The sequence below is a fragment of the Camelina sativa genome, chromosome 14 (genome assembly GCF_030686135.1).
Source record: "Camelina sativa cultivar CO46 ecotype springtype chromosome 14, ASM3068613v1".
NCBI lineage: Eukaryota > Viridiplantae > Streptophyta > Magnoliopsida > Brassicales > Brassicaceae > Camelina > Camelina sativa.
This window is the reverse complement of record NC_141893.1, coordinates 2732879-2749114: the sequence shown is the minus strand read 5'-3', so window position 1 is coordinate 2749114 and position 16236 is coordinate 2732879. Positions and strand designations below refer to the sequence as shown.

General features: G+C 37.4%; 4 protein-coding genes and 1 pseudogene across 13 annotated transcripts; 4 read left to right on the top strand and 1 right to left on the bottom strand.

Moving 5' to 3' along the window:
* Window positions 1–349: 349 nt before the first annotated feature.
* Window positions 350–2316, top strand: LOC104739280 (ran-binding protein 1 homolog a). The gene is made up of 4 exons (XM_010459577.2): window positions 350–661; window positions 794–945; window positions 1041–1166; window positions 1676–2316. Exons 1-4 carry the CDS (start codon window positions 507–509, stop codon window positions 1921–1923), a joined length of 681 nt encoding a protein of 226 aa, XP_010457879.1. The 5' UTR covers window positions 350–506; the 3' UTR covers window positions 1924–2316.
* A 1185-nt stretch (window positions 2317–3501) lies between these two features.
* Window positions 3502–4232, top strand: LOC147927779 (uncharacterized). The gene has a single exon (XM_087484172.1). It carries the CDS (start codon window positions 3595–3597, stop codon window positions 3988–3990), a length of 396 nt encoding a protein of 131 aa, XP_087340298.1. The 5' UTR covers window positions 3502–3594; the 3' UTR covers window positions 3991–4232.
* Window positions 4233–5629: 1397 nt separating this feature from the next.
* Window positions 5630–7966, bottom strand: LOC104739277 (CST complex subunit STN1 pseudogene; annotated as a pseudogene). Its single transcript, XR_015579945.1, has 3 exons — window positions 7851–7966; window positions 7396–7436; window positions 5630–6285 (listed from the first exon to the last, which is right to left on the bottom strand). The product of XR_015579945.1 is annotated as a CST complex subunit STN1 pseudogene (transcript).
* On the top strand, window positions 7548–9753 carry LOC104739278 (INCREASED PETAL GROWTH ANISOTROPY 1-like protein 1). Of its 2 annotated transcripts, none has more exons than XM_010459575.3 (5): window positions 7548–8380; window positions 8564–8880; window positions 8972–9083; window positions 9187–9318; window positions 9396–9753. In XM_010459575.3, the coding sequence occupies exons 1-5, from the start codon at window positions 7844–7846 to the stop codon at window positions 9483–9485; spliced, it is 1188 nt and encodes a 395-aa protein (XP_010457877.2). In that variant the 5' UTR covers window positions 7548–7843; the 3' UTR covers window positions 9486–9753. The 2 variants fall into 2 exon arrangements, 1 of the variants encoding a protein (XP_010457877.2); XR_015579944.1 differs by having other exon boundaries at window positions 7623–8380; window positions 8564–8888.
* Window positions 9754–10270: 517 nt separating this feature from the next.
* On the top strand, window positions 10271–15958 carry LOC104739276 (6-phosphofructo-2-kinase/fructose-2,6-bisphosphatase). Of its 8 annotated transcripts, none has more exons than XM_010459572.3 (23): window positions 10271–10636; window positions 10752–10815; window positions 10951–11243; window positions 11354–11569; window positions 11664–11864; window positions 11962–12057; window positions 12233–12331; window positions 12439–12468; window positions 12558–12611; window positions 12801–12854; window positions 12924–13001; window positions 13207–13298; window positions 13377–13434; window positions 13519–13593; window positions 13720–13767; window positions 13996–14093; window positions 14293–14368; window positions 14756–14818; window positions 14911–15002; window positions 15132–15200; window positions 15280–15343; window positions 15474–15539; window positions 15655–15958. In XM_010459572.3, exons 1-23 carry the CDS (start codon window positions 10466–10468, stop codon window positions 15730–15732), a joined length of 2235 nt encoding a protein of 744 aa, XP_010457874.2. In that variant the 5' UTR covers window positions 10271–10465; the 3' UTR covers window positions 15733–15958. The 8 variants fall into 8 exon arrangements, 2 of the variants coding, with proteins under 2 accessions (XP_010457874.2, XP_010457873.2); XM_010459571.3 differs by having other exon boundaries at window positions 11351–11569; XR_015579943.1 differs by lacking the exons at window positions 15474–15539; window positions 15655–15958 and having other exon boundaries at window positions 10280–10636; window positions 12777–12854; window positions 15280–15404.
* The last annotated feature ends 278 nt before the right edge of the window (window positions 15959–16236 follow it).

The window sequence follows — 16236 nt, the reverse complement described above, 5'->3', positions numbered from 1 at the left end:
AAAATATCCTTATATAAACATTCAAATTTTGATTTGAAATTTTGAAAATATATCCTTTTAAAAAATTTATTTACAGAAATTTATCTTTCTTTTCAAATAGAAATAAAGTTTTTTTTTATCAACTCAGTGCGCTGTAAAAGAAAAAAAAAACAAAAGAAAAGTTATGTCAAGTGCAAAAATTAAGAATTGTATTTTCTCATTTTGTATATATGTTTTTGCTTTTAAATCAAGAACTAGATAAATGGGTCTTAAATGGGCCATATATTTATAAGAAATCGGCCCATTAGTAGCTTAAATTTTAACGCAGTTATAAAAATGCCCTTATATGGGCCAGATATATATTTATGAGAAATCGGCCCATTGGTTGCTTCAATTCAACGCGGTTATAAAAATGCCTTTCCTTCCGTTTTCTCCTGTGTTACAAAACCCCCAAATTCTCTCTCTCGGATACGCCGCACCGTAACGAACGAACAACTGAATCGACGAGCAAATCTCGGCAGATAACTATGGCGACCAACGAACCCGAGCACGAGCACAGAGACGAGGAAGAGGCAGGAGCTAACGAGGATGAGGACACCGGAGCTCAGGTTGCTCCGATCGTTAGGCTTGAGGAGGTTGCCGTCACTACCGGAGAGGAAGACGAAGACGCCGTCCTCGATCTGTAAGTCTGTTTCTCAATTGCTCTCTTAATTTTTTTTTGTGTGATCTAGGTCAACTGGATCTGATCGAATTTATAGGGTTTAGCTTTTTGGTGATGTTTGACTGGATTTTCGTTATGTTTGTGAATCGAAAGGAAATCGAAGCTGTATCGGTTCGATAAGGATGCGAATCAGTGGAAGGAGAGAGGAGCTGGTACTGTGAAGCTCTTAAAGCATAAGAACACTGGCAAGATTCGTCTCGTTATGAGGCAATCGAAAACTCTGAAGATCTGTGCTAACCACTTGGGTAAACTTTCTGTTTATTGAGTTGCATCTGGATCCGTATTTAGGCTACTCTTTTTTTTTTACTTATGTGTCTTCCGGCTTCTGGTGTTTCTGCAGTTAAATCGGGCATGACTGTTCAGGAACACGTTGGAAATGAAAAGTCTTGTGTATGGCACGCTCGTGACTTTGCTGATGGGGAACTCAAGGATGAGCTTTTCTGCATCCGATTTGCTTCAATCGAGAGTGAGTTTGTGATACATTTTGCATTCTCTGTTTCATTGTTAGATTGGATCCTTGTCACGTAATGGAGTTAATTTTCTTACGTAGTTGGCTATCTTATACGAGCCTTCTCCTTCGATTATCTAGTTTATTTCATGGCCCTATCTCCATGTCGATGCTGGTTTGCCTTATTTAGTTTCATTACAGCTTTGATAGAATTTATGGCTTAGATTACTTAAGGGTCTTGGAGGGATCTTTGTTATATGGCTACTTGTTCTTTGAGATCCTTAGAGCTTTCATCATTGGCTACTTTGGGGCTGTGGCTTTTCAGTTTCCGCTGAATATGGCACTCCGTTTACCAAGTTTTGAAAATCGCTATTAACTCCACATTGCCTTATTGTGTTCAGGAATTGTCGAAATAAGTACTTTGGCTGCTAGATTGTGCTTGACATTATAGAAAGAGATATTGATCTTGAAGTGGTCAAGTATGTGTTTAGACTCAATGGGTAACCAAGTCTTATTTTCCTTGTCAGATTGCAAAACATTTATGCAAAAGTTCAAGGAAGTTGCTGAATCTGAAGAAGAGAAAGAAGAGAGCAAAGATGCCTCTGACGCTGCTGGGCTTCTTGAGAAACTGACTGTGGAAGAGAAAAAGACAGAGGAGAAAACCGAAGAGAAACCTGTGGAGAAGGTGAAGACTGAAGTAGAAGAAACCAAAAAGAGTGAAGTGGAGAAAGCTGGTGAAGAAAAGAAACCCGAAGAGACTGGTCCCTCCACTTAAGATGCATCAGTATTTACGCTGCCAAATTCCTGGCGAGGTAATTTAGCCTCAAAATTGTTTTGATGCAATTGAGTCATCGTCTTGGCACTATCTATCTATACATCTGTTGTCGAGTCATATCAAGTGGTTGGGGGATTGCTTGGGGTCGGGTTTTGCTGAGTCGTTTTGGGTCTATAGTTTTTTGAGTCGAAAGCGTCGGGGTGATATGGGAGATTCGGGAGAATATTTTAAGTTGGTTACCTGGAAGAGTACATTGGTTTCATTGTTTTAAGGTTTATGAATCCATTTTGGATGGTCTTATTTTGAGGATAGAGATGAGTTTGTTCATGGACAAGAATCAGAAGTCCCCATTTTATTTTCTTTTCAAAATTGAATGCATGTGATTTTGTTTAATTTTTATGGTCATTGCCAAAATCTACATTGCTCTCTTACAAGTAGATGCTGCTATTCTCGGAGGACAACGCAAATTAGCAGTATCTCAAATTTACTACGTCCTCAGTTTGTTTGTTCATCAAATGTTATATTTATTACATACGTATTTTCTTCAATATTTATCACTATAAATGTTATATTTATTACATACGTATTTTCTTCAATATTTATCACTATAAATGTTTACTCTAGAATACTCAATATTTATGACTTTTATCAAACAGTATCCTCATGATACTGTATTGCAATCTCTAATTCATGAGACTGCGCATAACAAAGAAGTGTATGCTTAGATTTAAATTTATTTAAAATTATAATTGAATAACATGTTTTAAAATACAAACATATAAACAATTTTCTAGCCGTAATTTAATAAAATTAACAACAACAAAAAAAACTTTCCAATAGGACGACAGGACGACAGGTTACTTCTACTTTAATATATATGAGATATTGTAAATCCTAAAACAAATATATATATATATATATATTTTTTTTCTGTTTTCACTTTCGTCTGTGTCTTCTTATCTTAAGTTTATACTTTAAAGAAAATCACAATAATTTGGTTTCAGTGCTAATTTTAATTACACTTTAGATTTTAATTAATCTTGTTTTAGATAAATATCATGATGTTTTTACAAGATTTTTTTTGATTAATATATTATGCAATGGATAATTTCATAATTTTTAAATTTGAATCAAAAATCAAGATTTGGTTGACATGAAAGGTGTCTAATATGATTTTCCGTGATATCCCACATGTCAAATTGTACACGCGGCGCAACTCTATTTGTAAATTTTTATCGTGGCTTACTATTTTATTTGCTAACTAATTTGTTTTAGTCGACAAACTACATATTAGAGCAAAAAAAATTACCAAACACCTAGAAACGATTTCTGATGGGTTAATTAATTCTATTTATCCTAGGAGAACCATCTCCCAAACCCTTCTATCCTTATTTATTTTGTTACCATTACTTTTATTCTTATTTTATATTTTTGGTCCTTCATAAAAATCTATATTGTTTAAAATAAAGTTCAAATGTAGATAAGTATTTTATTATTAGTTATCTTCGTGGCAGCTTCATAATGAGAGAGACTACGTCGAAAGTGGCAACAACTTCTGCCGCGTTTCATTTTTTTTTTTTTTTTTTTTTACAATGGAAACGAAATCTATATAATTAGAGAGAGCAATAGGGGAAAGTGAGATCAAATTACACACAGAAAGAAACAAAAGAAATGGGTGTGAAAAGAACATCATCGTTGGTTTTGTACATTCTCTTTGTCTTTCTTCTTCTGCACCATTTTCATTCCGTGAGTTCATCACGACCTTCCTCAGTTGGTACGAACCACGAGGCTCTTCCTTTGAATGACGTTGTTGGGTTGGAAGGAAAGGCTCGGGAATTAGCTGTCGTCATAAAAAAAGGAGGCGGCGGAGGAGGATGTGGCGGCGGTGGCAGCAGGGGAGGTGGGAGGAGTAAAAGCCCTAGCCGGCCATGGATTCCGGTTTATGCGGGTGGTGGTGGATCGGTAGGATCGCATAGATCAAGCGGCAATAGGAATCTTCAAGGAACAGCGCGTGCGGTCGGTTGGTTCGCTTTATCGGTGTTAACCGGCGTATTCTTGGTTCATTAGTTGCCAAAGTATTGGTTGGCCATTTTATTTATTGATTTTATAACGTTTACATTTGATGTGCGATCTGGTCTGATCTGAAAGTTATTTGGGCCAACTGTAAGTAAGGTCTGCATTGTAAATTTATTGTAGAAAGCAATCCTTAGCTTGATGTGGATTCTTCTACTCGTATTGTGAATTTTTTTTTTTTAGTATAGCGTTTGTAAAGGGCGAATTAAAATATATTGTGTAGTTTTAAACTTAAATATATTAAACGCGCGTATATAACCTCCAAAGGCTAACGTTTCAAAGTGACTAATGATGAATGGGAAACCTCACCGTTTGACTTATCTTGTAAAACAACTATGAACTATGCTTATTTGTTTTAGACCAAACAAAAAAAACACATAAACGAACAACATATATAGATCAAGCTAGCGGCAGCAAGAACCTTCAAGGAACAGCATAGTTCTAGTATAGGTCTTTAGAGAACCTCTCATTGTAACTTGTATGTCTCTTCTGAACAATATATGTCTCTTACTTATATATATATATATATATATAAGCATTTTTTTTTCTTTTCAAATACATAATTTTCTCAATTGATTATGTATTTTTTTTTTGGGTGCGAATCTCAATTAATTATGTAAATACAGTTTTCTTTGTCCTGAAAAAAAAAATTGTAAGTTGTTGCTTTTATTTTTTTCTCTCTGTGAGAAAAGAAATAATTATAGAAACGAAATGAATATAAATAGAGAGCAAAAGGGAAAGGTGAGAGAGAAGTGAGAAGACACATAAGCAAAAGAAAATGAGTTTAACAAAAACATCGTTGGTTTTGTTGTACATTCTCTTCATCTTTCATCTTCAACAGACATATCCTTCCGTTAGTTCACGACCTTCCTCCGTTGCTACGAACAACAAGAACAAGACTCTCCCTTCTTTCAATGCCACCGAGCCGAATGATGTTGTTGTTGGGTTTAAAGCAAAGTCTCCGGAATCAGCTGTCGTTATCCGAAAAGTAGGCGGTGGAGGACGCAGTGTAGGAGGCTTCGGTAGCAGCAGGGGAAGAGGATGTGGTGGTGGCATAATCTAAGGAACGAAAACCAAAAATGTCATGTATACGTACGTACGTTGCAAAACCAAGATCGGTTAGCTCCGCATAATCTATCCTCAAGATCCACGAGTTAAGATGCAGCAGCTCAATTAAATTATCCATGATGATGATGATCACAAGACTCGAGATGAAGAAGACATGCATGACATGTTCGGATGTTCCAAGACCGAAAGGAAAAAAAGCTATTATTGATTATGTCAGGTTACTATATATGAGACATGCACCACATACACACTCAAGGTATGCCCAACACTTGCTTATACCTACCCAAAACAGTAATCACCACAACACGCTTGAAAGCTATTCAAGACACGCCATGGCAGATGGTCACATGCTCCCAATAGGTTTGTAAAAATGTTTGTTGGTTCTGATCATTTTCAGTTTCTATTTAAAGAATATAGAGGAAAATAAGACTCATCGACAATTTAGAGAAGTATTGTATCATACAATTGACTGCATATGCATATATCAATGTAGTTGACACAGTTTAGAGAAGAAAAAAAAACTTGTGTCAGTCGAAGGTGCTGATATGGTTGATAATGAAAATAATTTAGTTTTAATCTACCCTTCCATTCTCAATTTAAAATTGCCACAATATTCAAGTATATATGATCAATCCAAGCTTGCAAACTGGTTGCTTCATGAGTTGGGGTTGACACTTGTAATAATCTCTCTTAATTAACTATTGATTGACTTGAACCAAAAAAAGAAGAAGAGTTAATTAACTTTGAATGCGATAACTTGGACGGAGCCTTAAACACTCCAACCAGTGCAAGATCTCCGCGTTCGGGTCTCTCTCGACCACCACAACAGTAGCCGTGATCTGCATCACTCCTCTATACGAGCCAACGCGACCGCGAACACGAGCCACGGCTCCGATTCTGATCTTTGCGGCTTGTTTCCGCGCAGCCCTTGTGAGGAGCAGAATCGTGGCTGGATCCCACCGGGAGAAGTAAGAAGACGAGAGCTGGTTGAGCCAGAGGATGCACGTGACGCAGCCTGTGCCATCGTCGACGTCGAACTTTAGGAACTTAGGGGTCAGGTCGCGAGAGACGATTGTGCCCACTGTCTCTACGTGTGAGACGAACGCGCTGCCGCCAACTAGGGAGAAAGAGTTGGGTTCCGTAGGCGACTGTGTCAGGCAGTGGATGTCACGCGCCACGAGTTTAGCGTGTGTGTTTAAGAGTGATCGATCCATGGCTGGGCTGGAGAAGAAAATACAAAAAGATGAACAATTTGCATATTGATATTAAAAGGAAACTGAATTAATTGTTGAAAAATTTATAAAATTTGGAATGCAGCAAGAACATTATAAGCAGTTTAAAATTTTCTAAAATGTGATTATAAAGAAAATGTTTTTTTTCATATAACTATTTAGATGTGCATATTTTTATCCCTGTTTTTATTACTTTTGTGGTAGAGTTACTTGTTTTTATTAACGGAGGTTTGTTAATTTCCGTAACCAAATGATTATTATAGAATCTACAGGGTTTACTTTCGGTTGGACCTCAACGATATTAATTAGTTGATTTACTTAACCTTCTTGAGAATTAGAAGGTACTATAGTAAAGAAACCATAGCATGATAGATGACAATTTTGAGTTCTTACTATATGATGCACAGCAGCACTAACCAAGCTTTCAATTAATTAGACACAGTTAACAGACAATGCATAACTCGTTTTTTTTTTTTTTTGGTAAGAGTAGGAGAATCTATTGTATGGTTGGTGCGATGTCATTTTCGAGTTTACATTTGCTTCAGATGCAGAGAATAATAAAGTCCACAAGTTAACCAACACCTTTTTCAGTTTCTTCTTTGATAAATTAAACAGAACCCAAAAAACACTAGTGATCTGGACTCCTGGACTGTGACTTACAGTATATTAATACTACAGTACACTATGTCCTGATTCCAATTTATGTATTTCTAAACAAAGAAAGAAGTGTAGTTTTGTATAAACTAGTGAAATCAATTTATTAAGTTGGAGCGAGAGAAAATAAAAAGTTAAAGCTTAGTCCATGACCATGACGCTACGAAAGATATACTAGAAAAAGCCATCTAAAGAACTCATACGTGGACGTACGAGGTGGATTAAAAGTGGGTGAGAGAATGAGACACGAAACTTCTTGAGCATATGACTATTACTTGGGAGGTAAGCCATACCGCGTACCTAATGGTTCAATTCCTTATGAACTAAAAGCTAATGAAGCTTCCATGACCAAATAAAAGAGAAGCTAATGAAGCTTCAACATAATTAATTATCTTATCTATGTGTTTTTATGTGATTAGGAAGGCTAAGTAAAGTATTTGCTTACCTGTGACTTATTTGCGGACCCAGAGGATCTTCTAACTTAGTCTGCAATTTAGAAAAAAAGAGCAAAGTAATAAAAGTAATTAGACAAACGATGCGCATCAAAGCATGACTATAATCTTGAATATATAATTCAAGATGATGACTTTAGTTTCCAACACAAAAGAGCTTAGGCCGTATATACGCAGTATTATTCTAGGTTCGATTCCAGCTCAGTGCAACTACGAAGCTAGGAGATCATTAGAAAAAAAGGGGTCACACAAGAGGATAGTCTTGTTCTATGGCTTCACTGTAATTTGCAATTAACCACACGCAAAAGTGAACATCAAAGGTTTAGGTGAGTCTATAATGCTTCAATGGGAAGTAATTTAAAGGCATGTCATAAAAAGGAGAAAAATTTCCCCTAAAGAAAAACAAACTCGCATACCACTAGTACAAGAGGATACATAGAGATGTTACCAAATGGAGAAGACGATTCGGATCTCATGCGTCTGGTGAAGGAGCTTCAAGCTTCTCTAATGAAGAATGATAAGCTGGAGAAGGAAAACCACGAGCTGCGTCAAGAAGTCGCTCGCCTAAGAACACAAGTAAACAATCTTAAAGCACATGATAATGAGAGAAAATCAATGTTATGGAAGAAGTTGCAGAGCTCATATGATGGCGGCAATACAGACGGATCTAACCTGAAAGCATCAGAGAGTGTCAAATCCAACACAAAGGGTCAAGAGGTCAGGAATCCAAATCCCAAGCCAATGGTCCAAGCACAGTCTACAGCAATAAAGCCACCACCACCTCCACCACTTCCATCAAAGACAACACTTGGAAAAAGATCTGTGTCGCGTGCTCCAGAAGTTGTAGAGTTTTATCGTGCCCTGACGAAGAGAGAGTCTCATATGGGGAACAAGATCAATCAGAATGGAGCTATGTCTCCTTCATTCAGCAAAAACATGATTGGTGAAATCGAGAATCGCTCCAAATATCTTTCAGATGTAAGTACTTTAAAGTATAAACTTTGTCCATAAGAATAACTTAGTAGAGGTGATTAGATGAGAAACCATATGAAATCTCCATCACAATTGTATTATCCAGGTGCAGAGTATTAGAAAACTGAATTAACAGATTTAACATGGGCCAGAAAAGATCTCCTAACGGTGTTGTGTGCGCATTTGCAGATTAAATCTGACACTGACAGACACAGAGATCATATCAATATCTTGATTAGTAAGGTGGAGGCTGCAAAATTTACAGACATAGCAGAAGTGGAGACATTTGTGAAATGGATAGACGAAGAACTATCTTCTTTAGTTGATGAAAGGGCAGTCCTAAAGCATTTCCCTAAATGGCCAGAACGCAAAGCAGATTCACTAAGAGAGGCTGCTTACAATTACAAGAGGCTAAAGAACCTTGAATCAGAGATTTTGTCATTCAAGGACAATCCAAAGGATCCCCTGACGCAGGCTTTGCAAAGGATTCAATCGTTACAAAACAGGCGAGCATGTATAAAGAATATAGTAATAACTAGCAACTTCCTGATATTATACCAATTACACGAGTTAATAATGGCTTTTCAAAATCTTCAGATTAGAGGAAAGTGTTAACAACACAGAGAAGATGAGAGACAGTACAGGGAAGAGATACAAGGACTTTCAGATACCGTGGGAGTGGATGCTCGAGACAGGATTGATTGGACAGGTAGCAACGTGACTGGTTAATTCTGATTATGATGAAATCTATAACACACTATACGTTGAAATACATACATCACTACTTTGACAGAAGATTTACCTTGTTGCAGATAAAATACAGCTCGCTGAGGCTAGCTCAGGAGTACATGAAGCGAATAACCAACGAGCTGGAATCAAACAAAAGCGCTAAAGAAGGAAATCTTGTGCTTCAAGGGGTTCGATTTGCCTACACAATACACCAGGTAGATAAAAGCTAACCTGGCCTAAAGCCATGTTCGTATCTATTTGGTTATTTTTACTAACAAACCATTCAATTCAGTTTGCTGGAGGTTTTGACGGAGAAACATTACGCGTATTTAATGAGCTAAAGAAGATCACTACTACTACAAGTGAACACAGAAGGATGTAAACTAAACTGTTGACATATATTTCTGATAAAAAAAAATAAAAAAAAATCTAGTTTTGTTATGAATTTGAGTATAAAATACTTGTTTGGTGTGCAAAGCTAAGAGAAGGGAACCATGTTGTAATCTATATAGCTTTTGAGATCACGCATTAGATATGTAAAAGAAAGTAGGAGGACTAAATTATTGATATGCCTAAGTATATCGTGTTCATCTAATGAGTTTTCCAATGCAACAAGCGAAAACACAAAGCCCATTCTCAGTTCCAGATTACTACTCATGTCAATGTTTAAAAACCCACTGGCTAAGACGAAAAAACAGAATAAAGAAGCGATGAGCATACCTCGGCAGTTTTCTTCAATAAACACCATCGATTTTTCACAGATTGAGGTTTTCGAGATTCATGGCGCTTAAAACCCAATTAAGAAGAAGAAGAAATTTAAATGGCGCTCAAAACTCAAAAGACAAGATTTTTGTGAATTTTTGATTTTTGAGGATCTATCTGTAGAAGCGACAAGGCTCTCTATTTCAAAGAGCTATGAAGAAGACACTGATCAGTGTAATAAACCTCGGAAGTCGGCAATACAAGCCCAATAAGTACAAGCTATAAAATCTCAGAATCGGCAATACAGGCCCAATAAGTACAGGCTATAGAATCTCCGAGTCGGCAACACAGGCCCAATAAGTACAAGCTCGTATATAAAATAATATACATCCGACCCGGCTCGAAACTATCGGATCCGAAACGACACAAACCAAGTAACCAACCACCACGTGTTTGATCTTATCCGGTTCTCCCAATGTACCACTCAAGACAACCCGATTTTTTTTCCAGAAAAAACAAAAAAAAAAGGGTGCGGCTTCGGTTCTTCTTCCCTTGCTCTCCAATCTCTTATTATCCGTTTGATTTTTTCTTTCTTTCTTCTTCTTCATTAAATTAATTCAAATCAAAATAACAGAAAGAAGAACAGCGACGGTGGTTACGATGGGGTCAGGTGCATCGAAGAATAGTGAGGACGATGACGATGGTTCCAATGGCGGAGGAGGTCAGCTCTACGTTTCACTCAAAATGGAGAATTCTAAGGTTGAAGGTGAGCTCACTCCTCATGTCTACGGCTCTCTCTCCCTCATCGGTTCCTGGGATCCTTCCAAAGCTGTGAGCATCTCTTTGATTGTTTTTTTTCTTCTTCGTCTTTACTTCCGATTCATCCATCTCGAATTTGATTGCGTTTCTGCATCGTCCGTTTTTTTTTTCAATTTTGATTTAACAGCTTCCGATGCTACGTGAATCTGCGTCAATGTCGGAACTGAGCTTCGTTGTTCCTCCTGATCACGGTATTACTCTCTATTTGGTGGACTTGTTTAGCGATCGTTTAGTTTGAAGCCTATGTTATAATCAAAGCTGCTGTGTTTCTGTGAATTGTAATCTAAGCTTCTGCATCACCTCTTTTGGTTTGGTTTCGTGTATAGAGACTTTGGATTTCAAGTTCTTGTTGAAGCCAAAGAACAGGAATACGCCTTGCATAGTGGAGGAGGGTGAAAACAGGCTTCTTACTGGTGGTTCGTTACAAGGGGATGCTAGATTAGCTCTGTTTAGGCTGGAAGGTGATGTGATTGTTGAATTCCGTGTCTTCATCAAAGCTGACAGAGTTTCGCCATTTGATCTTGCTACTAGTTGGAGAGCTTACAGGGAGAACCTCCAGCTTTCTACAGTACGTGGAATTCCTGATGTCAGCATTAATCCTGATCCGAAATCTGTCGAGGTAAGTTTGCTCTTCTACTTCTTTTTTTTTAACCGCAATTCCATCTATCTGTAATGTGTTGGTTGTGTCAATCCTGACAAATGAAAAATTTGTTTGATGTATTATAGCAGTGTCCTTCGGAAAGTTTGGAGCTCGATCTTGCGCATTATGAGGTTCCTGCTCCTGCACCTTCTGCAAACTCGTCCCTTGTTTATGCGGCTGACAATGCCGAGAATCCACGATCTCTTTCAGCTTCTGGTACTTTTCTTAATGATAAGACTACAAACACAGCATCAAACATTTCTGAAGATTCTGATGATAGGGTTGATGGATCTCCATCTGCAAAGGTGCTACTTTGATTAGTTGCTTGGTAGATGCAGTTTCTCCATTAGTTAACTTCCGGCTTTCTTATTTAATAATTTCCATACATCTCACCCACAGGAAATGACGATCATTGTTCCCGATTCCTCAAATATCTATTCGGCTTCAGGAGAGGCTGAGTCAAAGGCAGTGGGAACACTCTCACCGTTTCAGCAGAAAGATGGTCAAAAGGGACTCTTTGTTGACCGCGGTGTTGGCTCCCCTAGGCTAGTCAAGTCTATTAGCGCAAGCTCTTTTTTGGTCGATACCAAGCTAATCAAGGTTTGGCCTGAGCTACTTTCTATTTTTCAGTGGGGTCATCTAAAATTTAAGATTTTTTAAATATTTTTCTCACCCTTTTATTCGTTCTATTTGTTAGAATTCAATGCCAGCCGCTGCAGGAGCTGTTGCTGCTGCAGCAGTAGCTGATCAAATGCTTGGACCGAAAGAAGATAGACATCTAGCTATTGTCCTGGTATTTTTAACCACAGAGTCATAGATTTTGCAGGTCGTTTAGCTTATGTTTTCTTGTTTGAATGTTGGAGCTGGACGTTATTGTGGCTGGCTATTTTATTTAACTTATAAACGTAAATAAAAAAAAAGGAGACTGGATGTTCTATTTCACACCGTTCCCGTCAAAATTGTATCAGGTTGGCTTGCCAGCTCGAGGAAAAACTTTTACTGCAGCAAAGTTGACAAGATATCTACGCTGGTTGGGACATGATACTAAACATTTTAATGTTGGAAAGGTTAGCTATTATTTTGTTGGTATGGTCATTGATTGTTTTAGCGTACTCTGTCATAACGCAACTCTTGTTGGGAAGATTGACTCAAGCACTGCTCCGTTTCTTGGCAGTACCGACGGCTTAAACATGGAGTTAACCAGGTAAGGCTTGGTTCTTAAACCGAGGGTTTTACAATTTTCTGTCCTCGTTTTGGATTATTTGTGATTAAAAACGAATGAGCCTTTTGTAGAGTGCTGATTTCTTCCGAGCTGACAATCCTGAAGGTGTAGAGGCACGGACTGAGGTAAATGAAAATTGAACAATTTTGTTAAGCCATTTTCCGACTGTGTCTTCTAATTTGTGTGTCTAAATCTTTCTTATGATATTTTCAACTTAAATTCGTCATATTGGGAGGTGTTTTGATTCAGTGGTAAATGTTAACACTGTTTATCTTCTTCTTTGCACATAGTTTTAATATATCACATGCCACTAGGTAGCAGCACTTGCAATGGAGGACATGATAGCTTGGATGCAGGAAGGTGGTCAAGTAAGTATCTTGGTTAGAAGTAAGTTCCTGGTTTTTATATCTTGCATTGTAAATAGTTTTTAGCTGTAGGTTGGAATCTTTGATGCAACTAATAGCACACGAGTTCGACGGAATATGTTGATGAAAATGGCTGAAGGAAAGTGTAAGGTATTGAAGCTTTGATATATTGTGATGATGTTTCTCATATAAAATGGCACGGTTATTCTTCTGTAGAAAGCATGCTTGGTTAGTAGTGTTTATTTCAACGAATTGCTTTTGATGCAGCGCCCAGAATGCTGTCATGACCACCTTCGGTTAATATTGAATTTGGAATTATCCTCCGTAACTGATTTACCTTTTATCTCTTATGCAGATAATTTTTCTGGAAACGCTATGCAATGATGAGCGCATTATTGAAAGGAACATACGTCTTAAAATCCAGCAAAGTCCTGACTATTCAGAAGAGTACGATGTTTACTCAGTAACTTATATTTTACGTTCTCCTTCACGGATCAACTAAATTTAGTTTATGCTACTCTGAAGAACGGATTTTGAAGCTGGAGTACGAGACTTTAGAGACCGTTTAGCCAATTATGAGAGGGTCGGTATACAAACCTGCACTTTCTCAACGTCTCTTAATTACCTTTTTAAGCTATAAAAATGTTGAGCTTACTCTTTTTGCCAGGTTTATGAGCCTGTAGAAGAAGGTTCTTACATCAAAATGATTGATATGGTCAGCGGGAACGGTGGACAGATACAAGTACGTCTCTATCTGTTTCTGTTAAAAAATTTGGCGTTTCACATGGCTATTTCATGTAATCTTTAATCTTAATATGATACTTGATGGTTTTGACTCTTTGTGACTTTTATTCTATTTTTGTTGCAGGTGAACAATATTAGTGGTTACCTTCCTGGGAGAATTGTGTTTTTCTTGGTAACAAATCCGTAATACAGAATCAATAGGCTAGCTCTTACTTGTTTTCTATATTGACACGTCTTTAGCCTATTTGCAACATGCAAAAAATTAGCTTACAAGTGATATGCTTGCATAGGTCACTGTGTCCATCGCCAACAGACTCAACATTCTGCGGCTAATTATATAAATATAATTTAGAGTGTTCACAACATCTTAGATTTTTGAAGGCGCTGATTTTTCTTCTAGGTGAATACGCATCTCACACCACGACCAATACTACTCACTCGGCATGGAGAAAGCATGGATAATGTTAGAGGCAGAATTGGAGGAGATAGCGTAATAAGGTATGTTCTCTGCTCTGTGTCTTGCAAATGCTGTCTGATTGTTTCGGTGTTTTTTTTTTGGGTTTTCCATCACATTTCCTTATGAATCCATCACATTTGTGAGATCACCTCATGGTATGCTAATTTTGATCGAAATTTGTTTTTCTTGTTTAAATGCGGAAATTTGTTTCTCATAACCTTTTGCAATTTTGTAACGCAGTGAATCTGGAAAACTTTACGCAAAGAAACTTGCCAGCTTTGTTGAAAAGCGACTTAAATCTGAAAAGGCTGCTTCGGTAAGTACCACAAACAAGCTTTAATATGTAGGAATTTGGTGCATTGGAAATTGTGTCTAAGAAAACTTGATGCTTGACCTGGGTACGATGAAACACGTTTCAAAATTTGAGAATTCAATTGGAAGTTTCTGTTAAGAACTGAACCTTTCCGAGCTCTAATCCTTTCGTTTCCAATTGGTAAACTTATCCGTGATAGCTGGTTTATAATGGTGAATATATTGAAGCCTCTTTAGTTTTCCCAATTTAGTTTTAGTACACCATCCCACTCATTTAACTCATCCTTGAAGCCTCTTTAGGTCAAGGGATCAGTCAGTTCCATACTTGGTTGGTCTGGAATAAATTTTTTTTTAATCATACGCTAATATCAATGGCTTTTATTTATCTCAGATTTGGACCAGTACACTTCAGAGAACAAACTTAACAGCAAGTTCCATTGTCGGATTCCCCAAGGTTGGTGTTCACCTACTGCGAGAATGTCTTCTGGCTCTTCAGGTGTATAAGATTTTGCTGTGAGGAAATCGATTTCTCATATTTTCATCTAGGTGCAATGGCGTGCCCTTGACGAGATCAATGCGGGAGTTTGCGATGGGATGACATATGAAGAGGTAAAGAAGAACATGCCAGAAGAGTACGAGTAAGTGACTTAGTCAAATCTGTAGATGTAAAAAGAGCGTCATTATTAGTTGCGACATCGATACCCTCGTGAAACAGGCAATAAGCTGTCAGACTTCTCTAACTCATCTTGTGGTGCATATGACTGCAGATCTCGGCAAAAGGACAAATTGCGATACCGATACCCTCGTGGAGAGTCCTACCTTGATGTAATTCAACGGTACGTTCGTCTCTTGTACTTCTTTTAAGTTTAGTCATAAACTAAATCTCAAGAATATGTTGCTTCCTTGACAATGCAGGCTTGAACCTGTGATCGTTGAGTTAGAACGACAAAGAGCTCCTGTCGTCGTGATATCTCACCAGGTTGTATTCCGGCTTTAACTGTAATACTTCGAAAAGATAAAAGAAAACCACAAACCTTATATTTTGCTGTTGAATTCTCTGAGTTGTCACTGAGTTCCAATCTTCCTCTTTCTGATGGTTTTTTATGCAGGCTGTTCTGAGAGCCTTATATGCATATTTTGCGGATCGTCCCCTCAAAGAAATACCCCAGATCGAGGTAAATCTAAATTAGAAATATATATGAGATGTATCTTAAAACCAATGAGTGATGAGCTTTGAGAGAGTTTTGGATGCAAGCCGTATTATAATAACATATATGAATGTTTGAACAGATGCCACTTCACACTATCATAGAGATACAGATGGGAGTTTCTGGTGTGCAAGAGAAGCGTTATAAACTCATGGACTGAATCCAAACAACAACTATTTCCACAAATCTAGACAACTCTCAGTCTTAAAGTTTTTTTATTTTACCACTGCGAGTATGGTTGCAGATATCTCTGGGCTGCATTTTGGTAACCCAGTTCTTAATTTATCCACCAAATATTTTTATTTATACTCCCGAATGTCCTGTAATTTCAAAATGTCATATATTCTTCATAATAATTAAATTTAATACTACAGATACAACTGAAACTACGGTCTTGCCGATTAATTTTAGGATACTGTTCAGTTTCCTTGGGTTTATGAGTTATGACCGAGACTGATTAACCGTTATCTCTGAGTGTGCAGTGATATAGTGAAATTTTAGAAACTACGTCATATTTAGACACTATCATCGACAATTGAAAAAATATCTGAAATTTGAAATATAATTTAACTTTTTATCAAAAAAAACAAAAGTTATTAGTTTAATATCTGGGTCATCGGCCCATACGATATTAACTCTTTTTTAGGGAGAAAGCCCGTTAAGA